This window comes from Hyaena hyaena, unplaced genomic scaffold, assembly GCF_003009895.1.
Source record: "Hyaena hyaena isolate Hyena2069 unplaced genomic scaffold, ASM300989v1 scaffold_178, whole genome shotgun sequence".
Classification (NCBI taxonomy): domain Eukaryota; kingdom Metazoa; phylum Chordata; class Mammalia; order Carnivora; family Hyaenidae; genus Hyaena; species Hyaena hyaena.
The window spans coordinates 2192897-2213362 of record NW_024080807.1 but is presented as its reverse complement, the minus strand read 5'-3'; the positions used below and the strand labels follow the sequence as shown (position 1 = coordinate 2213362).

The window sequence follows — 20466 nt, the reverse complement described above, 5'->3', positions numbered from 1 at the left end:
CCCTCATTTCTTCTGATGCGAGACTTCCTGTGACATTCCCCTTTGGGGGTCTATTAGCGGTCCTTTGCGTTTGTCATCAGTCAAAAGGCCGTGGCAGCTGCAGCATCCCTTTCATTTCTTTGCATGAATTTGCTTCAGTAAGTTTTTCATTGTTGGGTTTTTTTTTCTTTTTTATGTTTTGTTCCGATTTTGTACATTCAAGTTGCACTTGTTATATCTGACATGAATGAAATAAAGTCTTAACTGCAGATACTTTTTTTTACACATGTATGATTTTTTTTTTTTTTTAGAAAGGTTGTCACACAGGGACGTCAGAGCAGGACCAGTGTCAAAAGATTTGGGCATTGCATAGCTATGGAACGCATTTGCAGGATTCAAAGTTGTCAAACTATGTCCCGGATGATGCAAAGAATGACAGTAAATAAGTACATAAGAAATAAGTTGTTTGGTTAAGTAGGTTTCACACCTGTTGGGGATTTTTTTTCTTTCTGATTTAAAGCGTATGTTATAACAAAGATAATTTTAAATGTTATTTAAAATACCTATTCATAATTCTAACTAGCATGTTTTATATGTTTGAGGCAAGGCATCTAAGCGTCATTAGGTGGAGCAGGTACGTTAAGTAGGGGAAACCTTTTCACCATTCCAGCCCTGGGACATACTCTAAGGTTTCACACAGGAAATAGGACCGTGATGACAGGGAGGTCCCTGAAGTGAGAGAAGCAGGCATGGGCCAAACAAATGAAGGGATAGGGAATGTAGAAATTGATAGAGCCTTGCATCTAAAGACATTAAAAAGACATTACACTGTGTAAACCAAATGAGACCTGTCTTCAGGTTGAAATATGACCACAGGCTGCCATTTTGCAACTTCTAGATTCAGTAGACCCAGCCTCCCAAGAAATTAGGGTTCTGTTGGTCAGTATTCAAATGTGAATATTTACCAAGTGGCGAGGTCATGCTGGGCACTGGGGATAGATGTACCAATGAAACAGACCATAGTAAAGCTTTGTGGATTTGCCCTCATGGTCAGCTCATGTCTGTCACATTTAGCACCAGATCTCACTGCAGTGCTCCTGTGGCTCCACCCCCTTCCTGTCTTCTCCAGCCTACGGAAACAGAAGTTTTCATCGACCTTTAGCCGCAGACCCTGTGTCCTTCATAAGGAAAGGAATCATTAAGAATTTGGTAAAATCATTTGGAAATAAGATTGTGAAACTAAAAAAGGGTGGGGGGAGGTTTAGGAAAATAAAGGAAAGTTTGTAAGGAACTGAAGGCACATTCTAGTGAAATGGAAGAAGTGCAAACCATGGAATAGGGATGAGGTTATGTGAAAATGACACGTACCAAATTGGTCCTCTGCCTGTCCAGTCTTAGGGACGCAGTTAGTGAATGGTCATCGTAGAGGTGGGGCAGCTGACTGACGTTGCATTTTCTGTCTCACTGACTTAAGCATTTTAATGAATTGAACTTATAGAGAAAAAGATATTAGAATAAATACTTGCAGCATAAGTATTTCCAGAGGTATGTATCATAAAAATGTTTTTTGAAAAATTCATACAAACCCCTTCTTAAGCTTAAAAAAAAATAATTTGATGAAGTAACCCCAGAAATGGTCCTCACATTGTGATGGAAGTATTAGCACACTTACATCTCTTCAGTCTCAAAATCAGTCTGTTCTGTCAAAACTGATAGGTTATGTTGATAAGGTGGTGATATCAAAGGGTACCTCGAAACTGTAGTGTTATCATTTTTCCTTATAAAATACTTGAAAAGAGTATACCAAGTCTTGTCACACCTAAGATGTACTTACTTGTGCACCAGTTTTAGGAGCAGAACAAAGAGAATTACAACCTGGGACTCTGGGCTGGATGGATGAGAAACAGGACCTGGACTTCTGAGACAAGCAGGAGAACAAGTCTAGAAACTGGTGCCCAAGAGGTTCTGGGAGGGAAAAGCCAGGGCCATATTACAGACCGAAACCTGAGCAGCACCCAGGGCAGACACCAACACTTGAGGTCAAAGCCGGAGAAACGTAGAAACTATGGGAGCTCAGAACAGGGCCATCGCTGCATGTCAAGAGAGGGAAGCAGTGGAAGACTGCACAGGTCACGGATGATCAGGACCCATGCCAGTGAGATCGGCGAGCAAGCAGTAAGACCTCAGGAATGAAGCAACCTTTGTTCCCAACAAACGTGGTTGAAGGAAACCAAAATGCCTGGGGCCAGGCAGGTTAGCTGGGGGAAAGAAGTGGGGAGTATGTACCCCCAGGCCACAACTGTACAGCTCCCTGACATTAAGTCTTCCAAAGTTGGGCATGTGGGGCCAAGTATAAGATGTCATACCTTAATCTGAAGGACTTGAGTGTATCTGAAATGTAGAGTCTTTCAAAAACAAATGGACTCTTGAGAATGTAGCTTGGGCCATGGAATCTCTTAGAACTCAAATCAAAATAAGCAGCTCTTAAATAGTATTTTATTACAGAATTTCACAAAGAATTTCAAGTTTTGAAGTATGTAGACAGAAGGTACTGAAATTCATTTGCATCTTTGAGACAAGAAAATACCTACCTCTACCATAACCCTAAGTCAAAACAACTTTTATATAGTTTTAGGTTTCCCCAGAGACCAATTCTGACGCAGTATTTGGCACGCCGTTAGGTAACTGGGTGTTGAAACCCTACTTCCTTTTCCTTTTCTTTCATAAAAGGAAAATAGGGACTGTGTGTATCAAAAATCAGCGTCTCTAGGAAGTTGAGGGTTTGGGACAGTCCTCTTGGACACTCAACTCCAAATACATGGAAGGCAGCTATGAGAGCAGCCAAGGCCGTAACACAGTCATCCACCTTCGTGAGCTTCTCTTTTTCTAAGTACAAAGAAAATTCACAGACATCAATGTTGAAAGGGTTCTTGACTTCTAACACAGGTGTGGACACTCGCACCTGAAAAAAAAAACAAACGTGGTATTACAGTAAATTAATAAACAGTAATAAGTATTGTTGCAGTGCAGCACATTTGTAAATGTGACAAAACCATGCTTCAAAAGAGACCACCACTCTGCCTTCAAATAAATGGTCACATGAAGATGTGAAATGGCAAACTGGGTCATTGACATCCTACATACCTTCTCATTCACGATGACGAAAAGGCTAGGATCATCCCCAAAAACATCTGGTAAGAGCAAACATGTGGCTGTCATCTTCATATCTGGCAAAATAAACATGCTTCAAAAGTTCAAGTAAAAATAAGCTTTTACCACTTTTAAGCAAAGTCAGTCTTAAAATGTGGATTTTTTGTAATCATTTGCTTCTACAGAGAACAAACCAGTCTTCTTGGACCAGTGTTTCACAACCATTTAACCAACTTCCTTTTCTAATAAACATCTATATTTCACATCCTGCCCTCCACATCATGGCCAGGAGAAGACAAGAATCCTGTACTCTCTGTCTAGCACCCAGGAAGATTTTTAGCATGCTTTACCTTGTGATTTTTATTAGGCAATTAACAGGTTACTGGTTCCCTAAATAGGATTTTACAGTATCAAGTGTACTTTATTTTTCTTAATGTTTTATTTATTTCTGAGAGAGAGAGAGAGAGACAGCATGAGCAGGGGAGGGTGGGGGAGAGAGGGAGACACAGAATCTGAAACAGGCTCCAGGCTCTGAGCTAGCTGTCAGCACAGAGCCCAGCGCAGTGCTCGAACCCACAAACTATGAGATCATGACCCGAGCCGAGGTGGGATCCTTAACCGACTGAGCCACCCCGGTGCCCCAAGTGTACTTTAAGTCTGTACCTCAGCTCCTCCTATTTGAGACGTTCTTTATTCTATCCTGCATGTTGTTTCACTGAATTACTTATTTCCAAAACAGAGCTTCTCTAATTATCCTGAATTAAACAGATAACTGACCAGATTGCCCCGCCTCTAGATTTACTAACGTTTCAACATGTCTTCATCTGTGTGCTGTTTCATTTTTTCTTGCAATGCAATATTGATTGGATTGTGCACCACTGAAAAAGAAGTCAGAATGTTTTCCGAATAGGATTCCAAGATGTGCCTGGTTTTCTTATAAATATCTGTTCTCGTAAGAAGTTGGAATTCTCTGAACATCTAGAAAAAAGAAGATCACAAGAAAAGCTAGTGTACTGAATGTATGGAAGTAAGTAACTCCTTAGGATTATTTTAAGCTTTGAGTGCTAGTTTAAAATCTATACAAGATATTTGAGTAGCTTTAGCAGAGAAGTAAAGACGATGACAGAGGAGGAAAAATGAAGGAAAGGCTGAAGTGAATAGGAAAAGATAAATAATGGACGTGGCAAATTTTTGTGCCCATAGAATTAAAACTTTGCAGCCTTAACTAAATGCAGGCTCCAACTTATATATGCATATTTGGCCTACGTGATTGCCCAGCTAAGATTCTAGGATCTTCTCTCTTGAGGCAGAGCCCAACAAGAGGCAAAATAAGAAACCTGTTAGGTTTTAGGAAGCAAACCTTCGAAAATACCTAACCATAGCATTCTAAAGTGAAAGGGTGGGGCTTTAGAGACAAGATAAGTGGTGAAAAGGAAGTGTAGGAGATTTTACTACAAAATGACAGCAAAACCAGTTTACCTGTATGGAGACTCCTTCACTCAATGTCACCTTTTCCTGGTACTGCCTCTCGGAAAATTCCATCACCACTGCCACCTCCCTTTTTTTTTTTTTTTTTTTTTTGGAACAGAGTGGCATTATAAAACTATTAATCATCATTCACACTAGTAGGAATTAATGTAATCATCACTCTCCCTAAAACTCTGTAAAGAACTGTTACATACTACCCACAGGGTCTCCTCGTTTCTTGAACAGTTTGGTAGATCATCAGTTGCCCAAAAATTTAGTCCAGAAGTAGTTATCAGAAAACTGGCATTCTCATAAAGGCACAGTGACTCTGTTATCAGGCAGCCCTCAGTGGACCATTAAGCAAGGATGGTGGGGGAACATGGTAAGACCAGTGAATTTCATGTATTATCACTGTGGAGCATCTCAGCAGAGAAATGGGGTATATATCAAAAAAGAACCAAATTGAAATTCAGAACTGAAAATAATATTCACTGAAATGCACACATCGCTGGACACAGAAATGCATACTGGAAAACGCAAAAAAAATAAAAAAGGTTTATGAACTTGAAGATCGGTCAATAGAAATAAGTAAATACATTGAGGGTAATAGGTGCCAGGTTTCTCACTGTTGAAGAGAGAATGTAGGGAAAGAGGGTTAGGTTAGAATAAGCCCTGTGGTTAGGGTTGGAATTGAAGGTATAAATGTGAACTCGTGGTGTTCAATACTTATGTATGGATATATAAACACATACGGATGTGTGTGTGTGTGCACACACATTTTTCTGAAGGTATATATCCTCACTTTGTTCAGTGAGAAATTTTAGAGCCAGAATACCTCTGTAGCAATGAGTACACCAAGGTCTGAAATCTTAGTTTCTAACTAGCATCTCATTTTTGGTTGAAAGAAAGTGTTTTGAGGGGAGGAGATTGATGAATGCAAGTGGTGATGAAGGGTCCACATAAACTCCTTGGGCCAGTGTCCTACGCTGGCTGCTTCTCTACAGCCATACCTTGCCCACAAGCTCCCTTAGCTCATAGCACTACACAATGGTAGTAGCAGTAGCAGCAAGTAGTGGGAATAGTTTGCAGCAGGGGCAGCCATCCGGCTGTAGGGATTGTATTTGTAAGTAAGGTCAAGCTTGCTTTTATTTTAGGAAGCACAATAGGGTTTTATAAATTGTAAATCCCAGCTGGCCAGACAAGGCTCAGTTAGGGATGTACTCCCTGAAGAAAGCTAAAACGTTCAACTCCTGTTTGAAAAAATAAATAGACCACTCTATTCACTAAGTAGTACAGTCATTACAAAAACCATATCCCAATCCATATTTCGGATATAAAGGGTGAAATGCCTGAGGGGATGGGAGAAAAAGACAGACTTAAGACAAAGCGTGAGAAACAGTCTCAGGTCTAAAATCTACTTTCCTCCCGCTCAGACTCCTCATCTATTGTTCTTTTTGAAAGGATGCTGAACCACAGCTTATGTATTTTAATCACTAAACCTGTGCAGGCTGTGCCCCCGTGAAGACCCATAAGGCTGCAACTCCAGTGTCCACAGCAGCCTTACCAACAGCTATGGACTGAGTATCTATCCCCTGCCCCATAAATGCAGGCCCCATATGTTAAGCCTAACATATGCATTTGTGCATATGATGGTGTGTGATGGTATTACGAAGTGAGGCCTTTGAGAAGGGCCTGGTTAGGAGGATGCAGCCTTCGCGAATGGGATCTCCACCCTTATAAAAGAGGCCCCAGAGAGCTAGATTGCCGCTTGAGCCAAGTCACAGCTAGAGAATCCCATTCATGAACCAGAAAGCAGGGTCTCATCAGACACCAAATCTGCCAGGGCCTTCATTTGGGACCTCCCCAGCTGAGGACTGGAGGAGTAAATTCCTGTGGGGGATAAGCCACCCAGTCTGTGGTATTTTTGTTAGAGCAGCCTAAACGGACTAAGACACCAATCCTCTGCTAATCCATACAGCATTTAAAAATCAACTCTTCATTTGCGTGGACAGTGTTCTGCTAGGCACTTGGAGAACTTATTATACTAAGATCTTTAAAATGTGCTTCTTATGTTTAAGGAGTTTATAGGCTATCAGTTGGAAAAGGTTTTGCTTTAAAACAATATACAGGTGTGTCAGTATGGCATACTCTGTTTTCTAATAGCCAAAGCCCCCTGGCTATTACTGTTAAATACTAGTGGCTAAAAATTTGGGTGAATCTTTCATTATGTACTACAGATAAAGCTACACTAAAATTGTAATTTAATGGCCATGTTAAGTAAACTAAATGGAAGGTTATTTGAGTTACCTATTAAGCTTTATATATTTTAAAACCACTTCGTGAAATTATTTGGAACCATACAGATTTTGAGCAATGCTGCATATGAACAGCTCCTCAGTAAACTCTCTTGATTGTCTAACTGCATGCGAAGGGGGTTATATGTAAGTGATGAATCTAATTTTTATTCCTGAAACCACTAAAAATAAAATGAATTAAGATTTTAAAAATTAAAAAAATAAATGTATGCAAAGGGAAGATGTTTCATACTGTCAAAATAGCCCTAGGTAGTGGTCCCCCAGCCTCCATAATATGTGTAATGACAGATCTTTAAAGCTGAAGGCAGGCAGTTGCATGTTCCAGAAATTCTTACCTAATGGTCCTACTTGTAGCCAGTGGAGCCTTACACACCCTACCAAGATTCACAACTACCATCTTGTTACATAGTAGTTATGCTCCAAGAGAAAAGAGAAAAATCAGTTTGGATGGGAAAATCAGAAGGTGTTATAAGCAAATAAAGATACCTGATAAGGGCACTTTAAGAAAGGAAACATTTTAAGAATGTCCTTCAGAGGTGTTCTGCTGCCAATCAACTTTCTTCTTATTTCCAAAGTCCGGCTCATTCTCTTATCAATTTCTCCCCAGTCCTTTTCGGTTTTCATATATTCTTGCTGGAACCAGCTAATATGTTCATCTGCCTCAGAATCTAAACCAACAGTTTCTTCCTGAAAAAATAGTTTCAAAATATCAGTATGCTCCATTTTTCAAGTGGCAGTTTAACACTTCAGAATTATAGGCAATCAGTGCAGGCTCCTAATGTACTCCTAAGGCAAGTGTTACCGCTTGTGGTTACATGTGGCCTTGAATGTGGTTAACATGTGGACAGTCCTTTTTTTTTTTTTTTTTAATATTTTTTACATTTATTTATTTTTGAGAGACAGAGACAGAGCACAAGTTGGGGAGGGGCAGAGAGAGAATGAGACACAGAATCCAAAGCAGGCTCCAGGCTCTGAGCTGTAAGCACAGAGCCTGACACAGGGCTCGAACTCACAAACTGTGAGATCATAACCTGAGCTGAAGTCAGATGTTCACCCAGGTGCCCCAACAAGTGGATAGTCTTTAACAAATCGGATAGTTCATTACTTTTTATGGGACTATAATCTGTTCTCTTGAGAGATCTAAGAGTCAAATTCATTTTCTACATACCCTTTTCATGGAAACCTAGATTATCCAGAAGGTTCACACTTAACAGGAATTTTTTTTTAATATTTCTACTCATCTAAATTTTAGACGACAAAATATTAAGACAAAAAGATTTTAAGTTAAGGTTTTTGTTATTGCTGTTTTTTGTATTTTTCTTTTAAATGCCTTTTTATAGCTGTACTACCATGCTATAAAATCCAAATTCAAAATAATAACACTGTGATGCTAAATCATCAAACTATCAATTATATTTACTATAAATTTGAGTACCTTGGGTGGGGTGGGGTGGCTAAGAAGTACCCCACGTATCCTTATTAAAAAGTCTAAGACAGCTGAGGAGCCAAAAAGGGTTTATCTAGAAAAATTTGTTGAAGGGACAGTTGGCTGAATGAACTACATTTGAATTAACAAGTTGATAAACTGTTTGGCTGACCAGAATGTGAGCTGATCTCACCCGTAAAAAAGAAAAAAGGGGGAAAAAAGCCTAAAATGTACCTACATCAAGGCTCTTACAAGAACATTAGGAAAGCTTCAGGTAGACCCAGTTTCTATGAACACAGGAGGACTAGCAGCATGGACCAAGTGAATTAACCTCTAGAAAAATATAACTCACCAAACCAGCCAAAAAGAAATTCCTATAGTCTTACATACATTTAATTGGAAAACAAAAGTCTTCCCACAGAGAATCTGCCAAGACCTGAAAGTTTTATAGACAAATTCTATGAAACTTTCAAAACAGAGTGTTCCAAATTTATGCAATTTTTTTTAGGAATTCAGAGGGAAACAAAAGGAATTGTATGAAGGATTCCAACCCATTCTCTGACTCTCCACACCTGAAAAATAAAACACTCCAAGAGGAAATCTATAAGTCAGTTTTACTCATGAACAAAATGATAACCACTGGGAACAGGGAACAACTAACTTCCGTTTATTTCCAGAAGTATAACAATGGTCTGACATTACTAAGGGGACAATAGTAAACTAAAGGGAGGTATAATTGACTTACCCATTATACTTCACATACATTTCATACTGAAATCTGAATTTTAGGAACATTGTGATAGAAAGATTTGGACCAAAAAGAAATAGGTTTTGAGAAATGTGGCATATTTACAGGACTATAATTAACTTGGATTATATAAATATGTGTAAATATCATATACCACATTAACCTATTAAGGTTTTTTAAATGACCACATTTCAAATAATGCAGAAAAATATCTGTATAAAATTCAACATCCCTTTAAAATTAAAGAAAAAAAACTTTCATCAAAATAAGAGACATTTTTGACATGTATAAAGTATCGACCCAAAACCTAAAGCTAACATTTTTAATAGTGAAATTTTATTTTATTTTATTTTTTTTAAATTTTTTTTAATGTTTTATTTATTTCTAGGAGAGAGAGAGAGACAGCATGAGCAGGGGAGGGTCAGAGAGAGAGGGAGACACAGACTTTGAAACAGGCTCCAGGCTCCGAGCTGGCAGTCAGCACAGAGCCCGACGCGGGGCTCGAACCCACGAACCGCGAGATCATGACCTAAGTGAAAGTCGGACGCTTAACCGACTTAGCCACCCAGGCGCCCCTTTAATAGTGAAAGTTTAAAGGACTTTTCCAAAAATCAGAAACTAGATCCTAAAAAGATAAAGATGCTCTACTATACTCTTCAGAACATTTTTTTAATGTTTTATTTATTTCTGAGAGAGAGAGAGGCAGCGTAAGCAGAGGGGGGTTAGAGAGAGAGAGGGAGACACAGAATCCAAAGCAGACTCCAGGCTCTGAGCTAGCCGCCAGCACAGAGCCTGACACGGGGCTCGAAGCCACGAACTGTGAGATCATGACCTGAGCCGAAGTCGGACGCTTAACCGACTGAGCCACCCAGGCACCCCAAAGATGCTCTACTATACTCTTAATCAGCCTTTTACTAGAGATCCTAGCCAGAATAGTAAGATAACAAAGAGAAACAAAAGGCATAGAAATTGGAAAGATAGAAACAAAACTGTCATCATTCATAGATGATATGATTTGACCATTTAAGAGAAAACTCAGAATGATGTACATGTGATTGTTAGCATTAAGGAGAGAGTTTTTCAGAGCAACTGAATATAAGATCAATATTCAAATTTGTTAACAGAAGAGGTAATTTTTTACAACTGTAGCAAAAACTATAAAGCACCTAGGAATACCCTAATAAAAGATGTGCCAACACTTTATGGAAAAAATATAAAATTATTAGAAAATACTAATGAAATCTAAATAAATGGATAGATCTACCATGTTCACTATTAGAAAAATTCACTACCACCAGCAAGTCATAGCCTTTCTCCAAATGGAGCTATAGATTCAGTAATATTTTTTCCAAAATCTAGAATCTATCAAAAACCAAAAATTTGTTTTAAGAAGTCAACAAGCTGATTCTGAAATTCACATGAAAGAATAAAAAGCCCAAGGATAACCAAGGCGCACCTAAAAAAAAAATAACAGGTAATGATGGAAAGTATCGTGACATTTTATAAGTATGTATATAAGGAAAGTTGCAATTTAGGAATAGATAACTTTGCTAGGGGAACACAGCAGGGCTTCTAGACACAAATGCCTGGGAAAGGATTTGTTTTTTTTTTAATTTTCTTGAGAAGTTTATTCAGCAACAGATCCCCCAAATGATTTAGACAGCTCTGGAAATCCTCTTTCACTTTGTGGAGGTGTGTGTATACATAGATACTGCACTAGCACTTTAGAGTGTTTCCTGAGCTGCTGTCTCCTTGTCTCTCTTGTATTTTAACCAAGTTAACAGGGAATTAGCCAGAGCACTGTTTCAAAAAAACCTATCTCCAGTTTCATCAGCAGTTGAGGCTGGGAGGCAGTGTTCCCTCCCCACTTCCTGAAACTTTTAAATATAATCACACTGATTTTTGTTTGTGCTTCTGAACTCAGTTGCCCGACTCAACTGCAGTCTTTGAGCTAACCACTCAAAAACCTCCTTTAACTAACAGTCACCCGAGGAGGTGAGTCAGAAGTCTGCAGAATCATCACTTCCGGTGATCAGCCCTGGCTGCTTTCCAGCCTCTAAAAGGACAGAGCCTTGCAGAAGCGTACAGTACTCGCCCGGCAGAGAGCAGCGGGCCAGATGCTGAACAGCCTGCAAGCAAACTCTGGAAGAAGATGGGGTGGGATGGGTGGAGTTAGGGACAAGTTCTTGTCCCCTGCTCTACTCCACACTCTTTCTGGCAATCCTACAGAAGGAAGGCATGCCTTTGGTCCACAGCAAGCCAGATCATGTATGTAATGGAGGAAGAACTGCATAGATTCCTTGATCATAGACTATTTTATTTTATTTTTGCTTTCTTGAGGACTCTTGTATACAAGTTACAGAAAATTGTTTTATCTATATGAGAAAAAGAAGAAAACAGATCTATACCATATACCTTATACAAAAGTAAACTCCACATGGCTCAGGAACTTAAACGTTAAGGCAGAACTTTAAATTTTTAAAAATATAAAAAAATAAATCTTATCATTTCAAGGTAGGAAAGAAGTTCCTAAAAGGACTAAGCATAAGAGAAATGGTTAAAAAAATCTAACTACAGAGAGAAATTCAAAAGGCAAGACACAAACTGGGAGAAGATGTTTACAGTGATACAACTGGTGGAGTAGAATACAGAATATATAAAGAATTCTTATAAACAAATAAAAAAGGGCAACCTCAGAAAAATAAGCAAAAAATATGACTGGGTATTTAACAGAGGAAGAAACTTGAAGATATCCTAAATACGAAAAATGATAAACCTCATAAATGATTAAAATGAAAACAGGAACAAGTAAGATACCATTTTACTCGCAATCTATTGGCATCTTACTTGGGATGGGAAGGGGTGATGTTGGTATCTGATCTAAACACTACCTCACGTAGGGCCGGAGGCAGGGAGCAGTCTGATAATAACAGGTGCTGTTCTGTGAGTTTAAATGGCTACAGCCACACAGGAAGACAGTGAGCACTGTCTTATAAAGTTGAACATCTGCACACATGATGTACCAGCAATTCCAGTTGTAAGTATATATCCTTGAAAAGAGCTTGCGTATATGCAGCAAGATATGCAAGAAGAATGATCACAGCAGCAGCTCATAGCAGCAAAAACTGCAAACAATGCAAATGTCTGTCAATGAAAGAATAGCCAAGGGGAGCCCAGGCCGCTCACTGGGTTGAGCTTCCGACTCTCGATTTCGGCTGAGGTCATGATCTCAAGGTTCCTGAGATGGTGAGTTGGAACCCTGCGTCGGGCTCTGCATGGACACTGTGGAGCCTGCTTGGGATTCTCTCTCCCTCTCTCTCTGCCCTCCCCAACTTGTGCTGTCTCTCGCTCTTTCTAAATAAAGAAGCTTTAAGAATAGCCAAATAAATTGTATTTTGCTATCACAGTAGATTTTTAAGCCAATATAAAAATGAATGACCTGCACAAGAGAACTAGGCCTGAATGAATCCCGGAGACAATATATTGAGTGAGAGAGAAGTCACGGATGACCTATTATTTCTATATCATTGTGTAAACTGCAAAAAGAAGCCAAACTAAATAACATAAGATACGTTACGATATGTGGCAAGTTCATATATTTTAAAAACAGGTGAATGATAAGCCAAATTCAGAGCACAGGGCAGTGGTGTTAGAACGTGCATGATGGGAGAGGAGAGAAAGGTAGGCAGACACGAAGGTGTATAGAGAGTGTTCCAATTGTAAAGCTGAATGTTGGGCTCACAGTGTTTATTTTCTCTCATAAATTATACCATGTGCTGTGCATATTCTTTTGTAAGTCTCAAATGCCTATGATACGCTTATAAATAAAAAGCCTCCTCATTTTTAAAAAGCACAGGAAAACATTTTAACTCTATAAACAGCTTTCTTTTTATTGAAATGTAGTGGAAGTTCTATAATTGCTAATATCGACATGTATAGACAAGCATACACATAGTGCCCTGCGTCCCCTAACAGCCACATCCAATCCGTGAAATGTCACAGAAAGTAGAGTTTCTAGAAAGCTTCTACCTGATTGACACAATCTATTCCCTTATTCAAAGGAAGAGCTGGCTGTATCAGAATTTAAAATTCTCACCTATTAATGATGGAGGTATTGTTAGAGCCAGAAGGAACTTAGAAATCATCTGGTCTGTGTGTCTCACTTTACTGATGAGCAAACTGGGACTGTCAAAGTGGAAGTGACTTTCTCAAGCATGGAGCTGATCAAGTGCACGGGGTCCTGTGTTAGTGTAGCCCTTGCATCTCTGAAAAGATGGATGGCCTTGTTCTGACAGGCTGGTTTCCCTGGCGGTCCACATTGGCAAGAGGGAACCGGTGAATGAGAAAAATCTGAATCACCCAGAACAGTGCCAGGCACAGAGTTGGCTACTAGGTGTCTGTCTCATCAGGCAGAGATAGTGGGGGGCGTGGGGGACATGCTCAGAAAGTAATCGAAAGTCATGAAGCAGGGAACAGATCGCACCTGGCCAAGGAATACTAATGTAGGAATACATTGAAGAGAAGTGTAGCAGTCATATGTGGGACTTGTGACCTCAAAGCAATCAGGATAAATTAACCAGAACAGGAGTTGGATCCAAACAAACTGGATAGTGAACTTGTGCCATGCCTCCTTTACCCCCACCAATTCTGGCAATTCCACTCCAACACCAGCCACAGTGACCTATAGCACCTAGGGAGCTGGGAAGAACAGCAGAGAGCTCAGTTATCTAAGCTGACACCTGGAACGGAAATAAGGGCTTTATTTCTTTTCTTTTTTATAATGTTTTATTTATTTTTGAGAGAGAGAGTGCAAGCAGGGGAGAGGCAGAGAGAGAGGGAGACAGAGGATCCGAAGTGGGCTCTGTGCCGACAGTAACCAGCCTACATGGGGCTCGAACTCATGAACTGTGAGATCATGACCTGAGCCAAAGTCAGAAGCTCAACTGACTGAGCCACCCAGGCATCCCAAGGACAGTATTTCTAAGTTAGCTATGGACAGAAATTTGAGACTGCTTTTGAAGTAGTAAGATACAGCATGTTTCAAAATGTAATCATAACTTTTTCCTCCCAGAGATGCATAAAGCTCACCTTGACTTTTATTAAATATAATTTTGTTGTGCATCATGCAATCTGAATAGGCTTACAAAGAAAATAGCTTGTTATATAAATTTAATAATTCTTATAAGTACATCATTAAAAATCGACTTTAAAGGACTACGTAAAGGTGCTTTACCTAAGATTTGGGGCTGTAGCTCTGAACATCATTAGCAAATAGGTGGTCCCTATAGAGTTTCATCTACCCTTCCAATTCCTGTAAAAGTGTGTGAGTCTCAGTTTTCCAGTCTGGTGACCCCCAAGAGGCTACAGAGCACTTGAAATGTGGCTAGTCCACCCTGAAATGTATGCTTTGAAATTCTGAATTTGGAAGACTTAGTATATAAAAATAAGTAAACAGCTCATTAACAAGTTTTCACAATGATTACATGTTGAAATAATAATTTTGTGGATACACTGTGTTACGTAAAATATACTACTATAAAAATTCCATCAGCTTCTTTTGACCTTTTATTTGTGTTTCTTGATTTGGCTACTAGAAAATTTTAAATTACGTGTGTGGTCCATATGGTATTTCTGCTGGACAGTGCTATGGTTAGATGTTAGGGTTTTCTTCATATCAAATTCCAGTCATCCGTTTTCAGTTCCATTGTCAACAAATTGGCTTTGCAAATGACGCTCCTCTATGTAACTTGAACAGTCTCTTTGCTTGGTATTCAGTCGTGTGGCTCAGTCAGTCAGCAGAGAAATGGCAGCAAGTCTGCCCCATGCTTCCAAATGCACAGCTGACTTGTAAAACTTCACAGCATTAGTGCATTTGGCACCTGCTGATGGCAGTAATTGCATTATATCCAGAATGCAATTAACTGTCAACATTTTTCTTCGACTTTTGCTGTTTTGCTCAGTTTTGCACCATGAGAGAAACATCTGTGCAAAAGCCTATAAAAATGATTACTATTTATTGGATAAATCATTATATGTCAGGTGCAGTAAGAAGCAAATGTAAATGCCATAAAAGAAATCCAAAGCGGGGCGCCTGGGTGGCTCACTCAGTTAAGCTTCCGATCTCATGGTTCATGAGTTCAAGCCCCGCATCGGGCTCTGTGCTGACAGCTCAGAGCCTGAAGCCTGCTTTGGATTTTGTGTTTCCCTCTCTCTCTCTCTGCCCCTCCCCTGCTCATTCTCTCTCTCTCTCTCTCAAAAATAACTAAACATTAAAAAATTAAAAAAAGAAATCTAAAGAAACCTAACTAGATATTCTTAGCATTCAGCTCTCTAGTTTTTGCAAAACATCCGATTCCATTTCACTTTCTAATCCAAAGAAAGCTAACACACAAAACTACTTCATGACTTTCAAAGCTATGAGGTACGTGTATATCCAATAAGGAGGAAAAGAAAATGTTTTAAGATAGAAATGAATTCTGGGGCACCTGGGTGGCTCAGTCGGTTAAGCATCCAACTTTGGCTCAGGTCATGGTCTCCCAGTTTGTGGGTTTGAGCCCCACGTCGAGCTCTGTGCTGACAGCTCAGAGCCTGGAGCCTGTCTTCGGATTCTGTGTCTCCCTCTCTCTCTCTGACCCTCTCCTGATCATGCTGTCTCTACCTCTCTCTCAAAAATGAATAAAACATTTAAAAAAAATTTTTTTTAATTTTTAAAAATTAATTCTAAGTATAGTGTTAGTAATTTAACACCTGGCAGTTTGTTGATTTATTTACTTGGTAAATGTTTGAAGGACTTTAGGATAGAAGGACAGTCTACAAGATTTATTAAAACCCTGCATCACTGTCCTGGACATCAGATAGTTTTCTTTAAAAAAAAAAAAAACGACAACAAAAGTTGGGGTGCCCAAGTGGTTCAATTGGTTATGCACCCAACTCATGGTTTCAGCTCCAATCATGATCTCAGAGTTTGTGAGATTGAGCCTGGCATTGGACTCCGTGCTCACAGCATGGAGCCTGTGTGGGATTTTCTCTCTTCCTCTCTCTCTCTGCCCCTCCGTGTCCTCTCTGTCTTTGTCTCTGTCTCTTTCTCTCAAACACACACACACACACACACACACACACACACTAAATGAATAAATAAACATTAAAAAATAAAAAGCACAAGTTAATTTCTTGGGAGAAACTGCCGCCAGATATTTGGTAGGATATTTCCATATGAGATGGGGCAATATTCATTTGTTTCCTCCATGTTTCAGACTCTGAGAAATGCCCTTAACTAAGGTCACAGTGGAGATGATACCGAGGAACTAGAAAGAATCTCCGAATGGATTAACTACATTTTTACATAAAGCAAAGTAAGGTTTCCCTGTGTTGTAAGCACTTTTATTATGACATATGGTAATACAGCTCATAGATCTCCCCAATCCATACACGGAGCACAGACTATGAAGCCCCTAGGAGGGATGCCAGGCTCAGCTAGATCCTCAAAAATGCCTCTGTCATGTCATGAAGCCAACACAGAGTCACTGAGATGTGGATCCAAAGCCTGACGTCCTGTGCTGGGACCTCCCGGGGTCACTCGGGAGAGGCAGTGACCCTGGAGCCTGCTTCAGATTCTGTGTCTCCCTCTGTCTCTGCCCCTCCCCCACTCACGCTCTGTCTCTCTCTCTCTCTACCCCTCCCCGGCTTGTGCTCTGTCTCTCTCTCTCTCTCAAATATAAACATTAAAAATTTTTAAATAAAATTTAAAAAATTAGAAAGAAAGAAGCAAAGCTCCTGTGGAAACTTTGGAGTCCCTTCTCTACTGCTTCAAGAACACAAAATAAATGTTCACCAAATATCCAATTTAGAGTTAATCTACCTCACAAAGATAGGGGAGAATCTTTTCAAAGCGAATGAAAAGATCAGCCATAAAGGTAAAGAGCTGGCCACGTGAAAGGGTCCAGCCAAATTGTTTTTTCAGAAATTTTGAAAGAAGTGTTGGCTATTGTCAAAGTTGCTTATATCCCATGAGCAATAAGTTCATAATAGGTTGAAGGCTCTGTCGGCTAAAAGAAACCTCAATAATTTATGAAAAGAAAATGTATGAATTGGTCAAAAAAAGCGGTAAAGAAGAATTTAAGCATTTTGAAAGTTTATTTACATCCTGATGTGTCAAATGGGGCATTTGGCAGAAGACCAAGAGGACCACCAAGAAATCCTCTGCTGAAGAGATTCCAAGAAAGGATGAGCATCAGGCTGTGACCGTGTAAGGATCCACGCTCAGTGCCTCAGGTAGACCAGATGTCACCACTATCTCCACTCCATGAAGACAGGACCAGGATTCCTCCAGCAGGCTATCCCCATCATGTCACAGGAGGCTTTCCACGTGAGCAAGACAGAGCCTATCCCGGAGCTTCCTGTGCTGACAGATGCCCAGAACCTTCTTTTGGCACAACCCTCCCACTTAAATGTGGCCCCGCTAGCCTAGGCTCCAATTCTCCTGTGGGAGGACAGATGTGACAGAGGAGTCCCAGGGACTGGTTCCTGAGAGAAAGATCTCCTGTCCTTCCCCTTATTCTGAAAAATAAGGATGAATTTGAGCAAAAACCTCTCTACTGAAGGACATCCCTGACCCAACACATCTTCCACAGGGAACAAAATAATCTGTACACAGAAGAGCCTGGGTGGCTCAGTCGGTTGGGTGTCTGACTTCCGCTCAGGTCATGATCTTACCCTTGGTGAGTTAGAGCCCCGTATCTGGCTCTGTGTTGACAGCTCATAGCCTAGAGCCCGCTTCAGATTCTGTCTCTCTCTCTCTGCCCTTCTTCTCCTCATGCTCTGTGTGTCTCTCTCTCAAAAATAAATAAACATTAAAAAATTTTTTTTAAATCTGTACAGTAAGCACTAAATAATACAAAGTAATAAACACAGCGTCATCAAATATAATGTGGCAATGGCATAAAAACAGACTGATAGACTAATGGAATAAAGAGATAGTTCCCAGAACATACCCACATCTATTTGGGAACTTAATATACAATAAAAGTGTCACCATAAACCGATGAGAAATGGATGGATGTTTAGTAATTGGTGTTGAGAAAGCGGCTCATTATGCAGTGATCCCTACTTAATAGCCTCTTAAAGATGGACTCCAGATGACTTAAAGGTCTAAACACGAAAGCAAGAACAATAAATTTAATAGAACAAAGAGGAGGAGAATGTCTTTGTGGCTTAGGGCACGGGAAGGACTGCTTCCTACAAATTAACAAGAAAAAGATGCTAACTCATTAAAAAATGGCAATGGATCTAAAGAAGTAATTTTCTAGAAGAAGAAATCCACAAGGCTAACAAACATGTGGAGAGACACTCCAACTCATTAGTTATCCAGGGAAATGCAAATCAGGACAAGAATGAGATTATACTTGATACTTATTAGACTTGGCAAAGTTTAGAAGGCTGGATAATGCCAGAGGTTGGCAGGAATTCAGGGAGATGCATGCCTGTGGTAACAAGCCAAAGGCATCTGGTGAGGGATGATCAAATTCAGCAAAGGCACACCTTGCACCCCATCAGCTCCACTTCTGGGTGTACAACCCAGAGAAGTAACACACAGGTAGGTCCAGAAGCGGACATGTATGACGATGTTCCCTACCACACCGCTCCTCGTGGGGACAGGGCTTGAGGTAAGCAGTACTTCATAATCACTGCAATCGTGGACTAGAAATACACTAATGCAGTAACAAGTCTCAGAGAGTGTTAGTGAAAAAAAGTGAAACAGGAATGAAGTATGGAATACCATTTACATTAAGTCATATATATATAAACCCAAATGATAGTACACATTCTGGAACACTTACAGATAAAACGATACATATGGGTCACATTGGACTGGTGGCCCGAGGGCAGAGATGAGGGAAGAGCAGATAGGGATGAGAACAAAAGAAATGGACAGAATAAGAGCGGGGCCTTGCCCAGGACAACGAGCGTGATACTCCACGAACTGAGCTTGACCCACTCAACTTTAATTAACACCTGAGATTTTTCACACACCAAAAAATACTGCAAAGTAAAACTCTGCAACTCTGCCATGCAGCCTGTACAATTTGTGTAAGATTTTAAAGCCAGTGTCTTCGTCGTTCAAATAAGATAATGTCAGCAACTTATGAAATTGCCCAGGTCTACCGTTTTGAGAATCTAATTATACCTCTGTTTATAAACATAAGACAAAGTATAGTCTTAGACAATTAAGCAAAGGAAATAGATTTATCAGTTCACAGGGCTGCAAACTGCTTAGACCTAAAACTAAAAGTCAGTCGTGTAAGAGCAATACCACAGCTGTTGCATTTGGCAGCATGACCGGACAAGCAGCGGTGACATGAGGTCACAGGGTTGGAAACAGATTTTTAAACACTGCAAAATGCCCAGTATTTTGTAGGATTGGTCTGGAAACATAGTCTGGGATCCTCACAAGTATAGCCATCCATACCACGCGGTGATAAGTCCTCTTAGCCGCAGACGACAGGGAACATGGGTATATTTAAGACTCACAGGTAGATACGTTGATGCTATGGATGCTGTGGGTTTCACAGTGTTGTTTAAGCAGAGCCAAACTGGCCAGGGAGATGGGAATGAGAAGAAAGTTAGGGACAAAACCTCAGACACAAACAAACTCAGCAGCTGCTTGGGTAATCTGCGGAAGCCCGTGGACAGAGCTAAGAAAATCATCTTCCTTCACTGAGACATCTACCTTCAGTTCTTTGTAGTTCCTCCCAACCACCAAAAAAGGAATGACAGAAATGAAGCAAAACAAATGAAATCTCTTCCCCTCCCTTATTCCTTTCCAAAACCTCCCTCTAGTTCATCCAAACCCACTTCCTTGCCTTTGAGAAAATAGCCTGACTCCTGGCTTCTTGCACCCATCAGCACTTTCCTTCTCTGTCACACAGGAAATAACTGTTTTCTAGATTATGGAAATATGTGTCCGGTCAAGAAAGTTTAAAAGATGTGAAAGTTACCAAAGTACCTTAATCCAAATGTCTTTTATTTTTGGAAATCTTCAAGATATTGAAAAGGAGCTATCAGAAGTTCACATCGGAGATGGGAATTAATTCAGGCAATTTACCTGAAGCAGAGAATTCCATGAGAGAAGTAGTATATTCAATGGATTTGTCTTTCCATTCTTCTTAGGGTTTTTCCATTTGTTTAATCACTGGGCAGGGTACAAAATACCGAAACACACTATTTCTGTAACATTCTAATGTAAAACGTTCCCCATTCTTTAAAGGTTCGGGATTTAGAGAACAGTAGGTCACAGAGATGGATGTTACAGTCTTGGAAAGAATCACCATCTGTGGCTCCATTTGTAAGGAGAAAAGTAAATCTTTATCGATTAGATATGGTTG

The 20466-nt window shown here is 40.0% G+C and overlaps 1 protein-coding gene across 2 annotated transcripts in view; it reads right to left on the bottom strand.

Annotated features, from left to right (window-relative positions):
* Positions 1 to 2524: 2524 nt before the first annotated feature.
* SAMD3 (sterile alpha motif domain containing 3) overlaps positions 2525 to 20466 on the bottom strand; it is a 50190-nt gene continuing 32248 nt past the window's right edge. For both annotated transcript variants that reach the window (XM_039240434.1, XM_039240435.1), the window contains exons 8-11: positions 7398 to 7598; positions 3936 to 4107; positions 3124 to 3206; positions 2525 to 2941 (exon numbers count right to left, since the gene is read on the bottom strand). In XM_039240434.1, the coding sequence (XP_039096365.1) occupies positions 2657 to 2941; positions 3124 to 3206; positions 3936 to 4107; positions 7398 to 7598 (741 nt within the window). In that variant the 3' untranslated portion in view covers positions 2525 to 2656. The remainder of the gene's footprint in view (positions 2942 to 3123; positions 3207 to 3935; positions 4108 to 7397; positions 7599 to 20466) is intronic.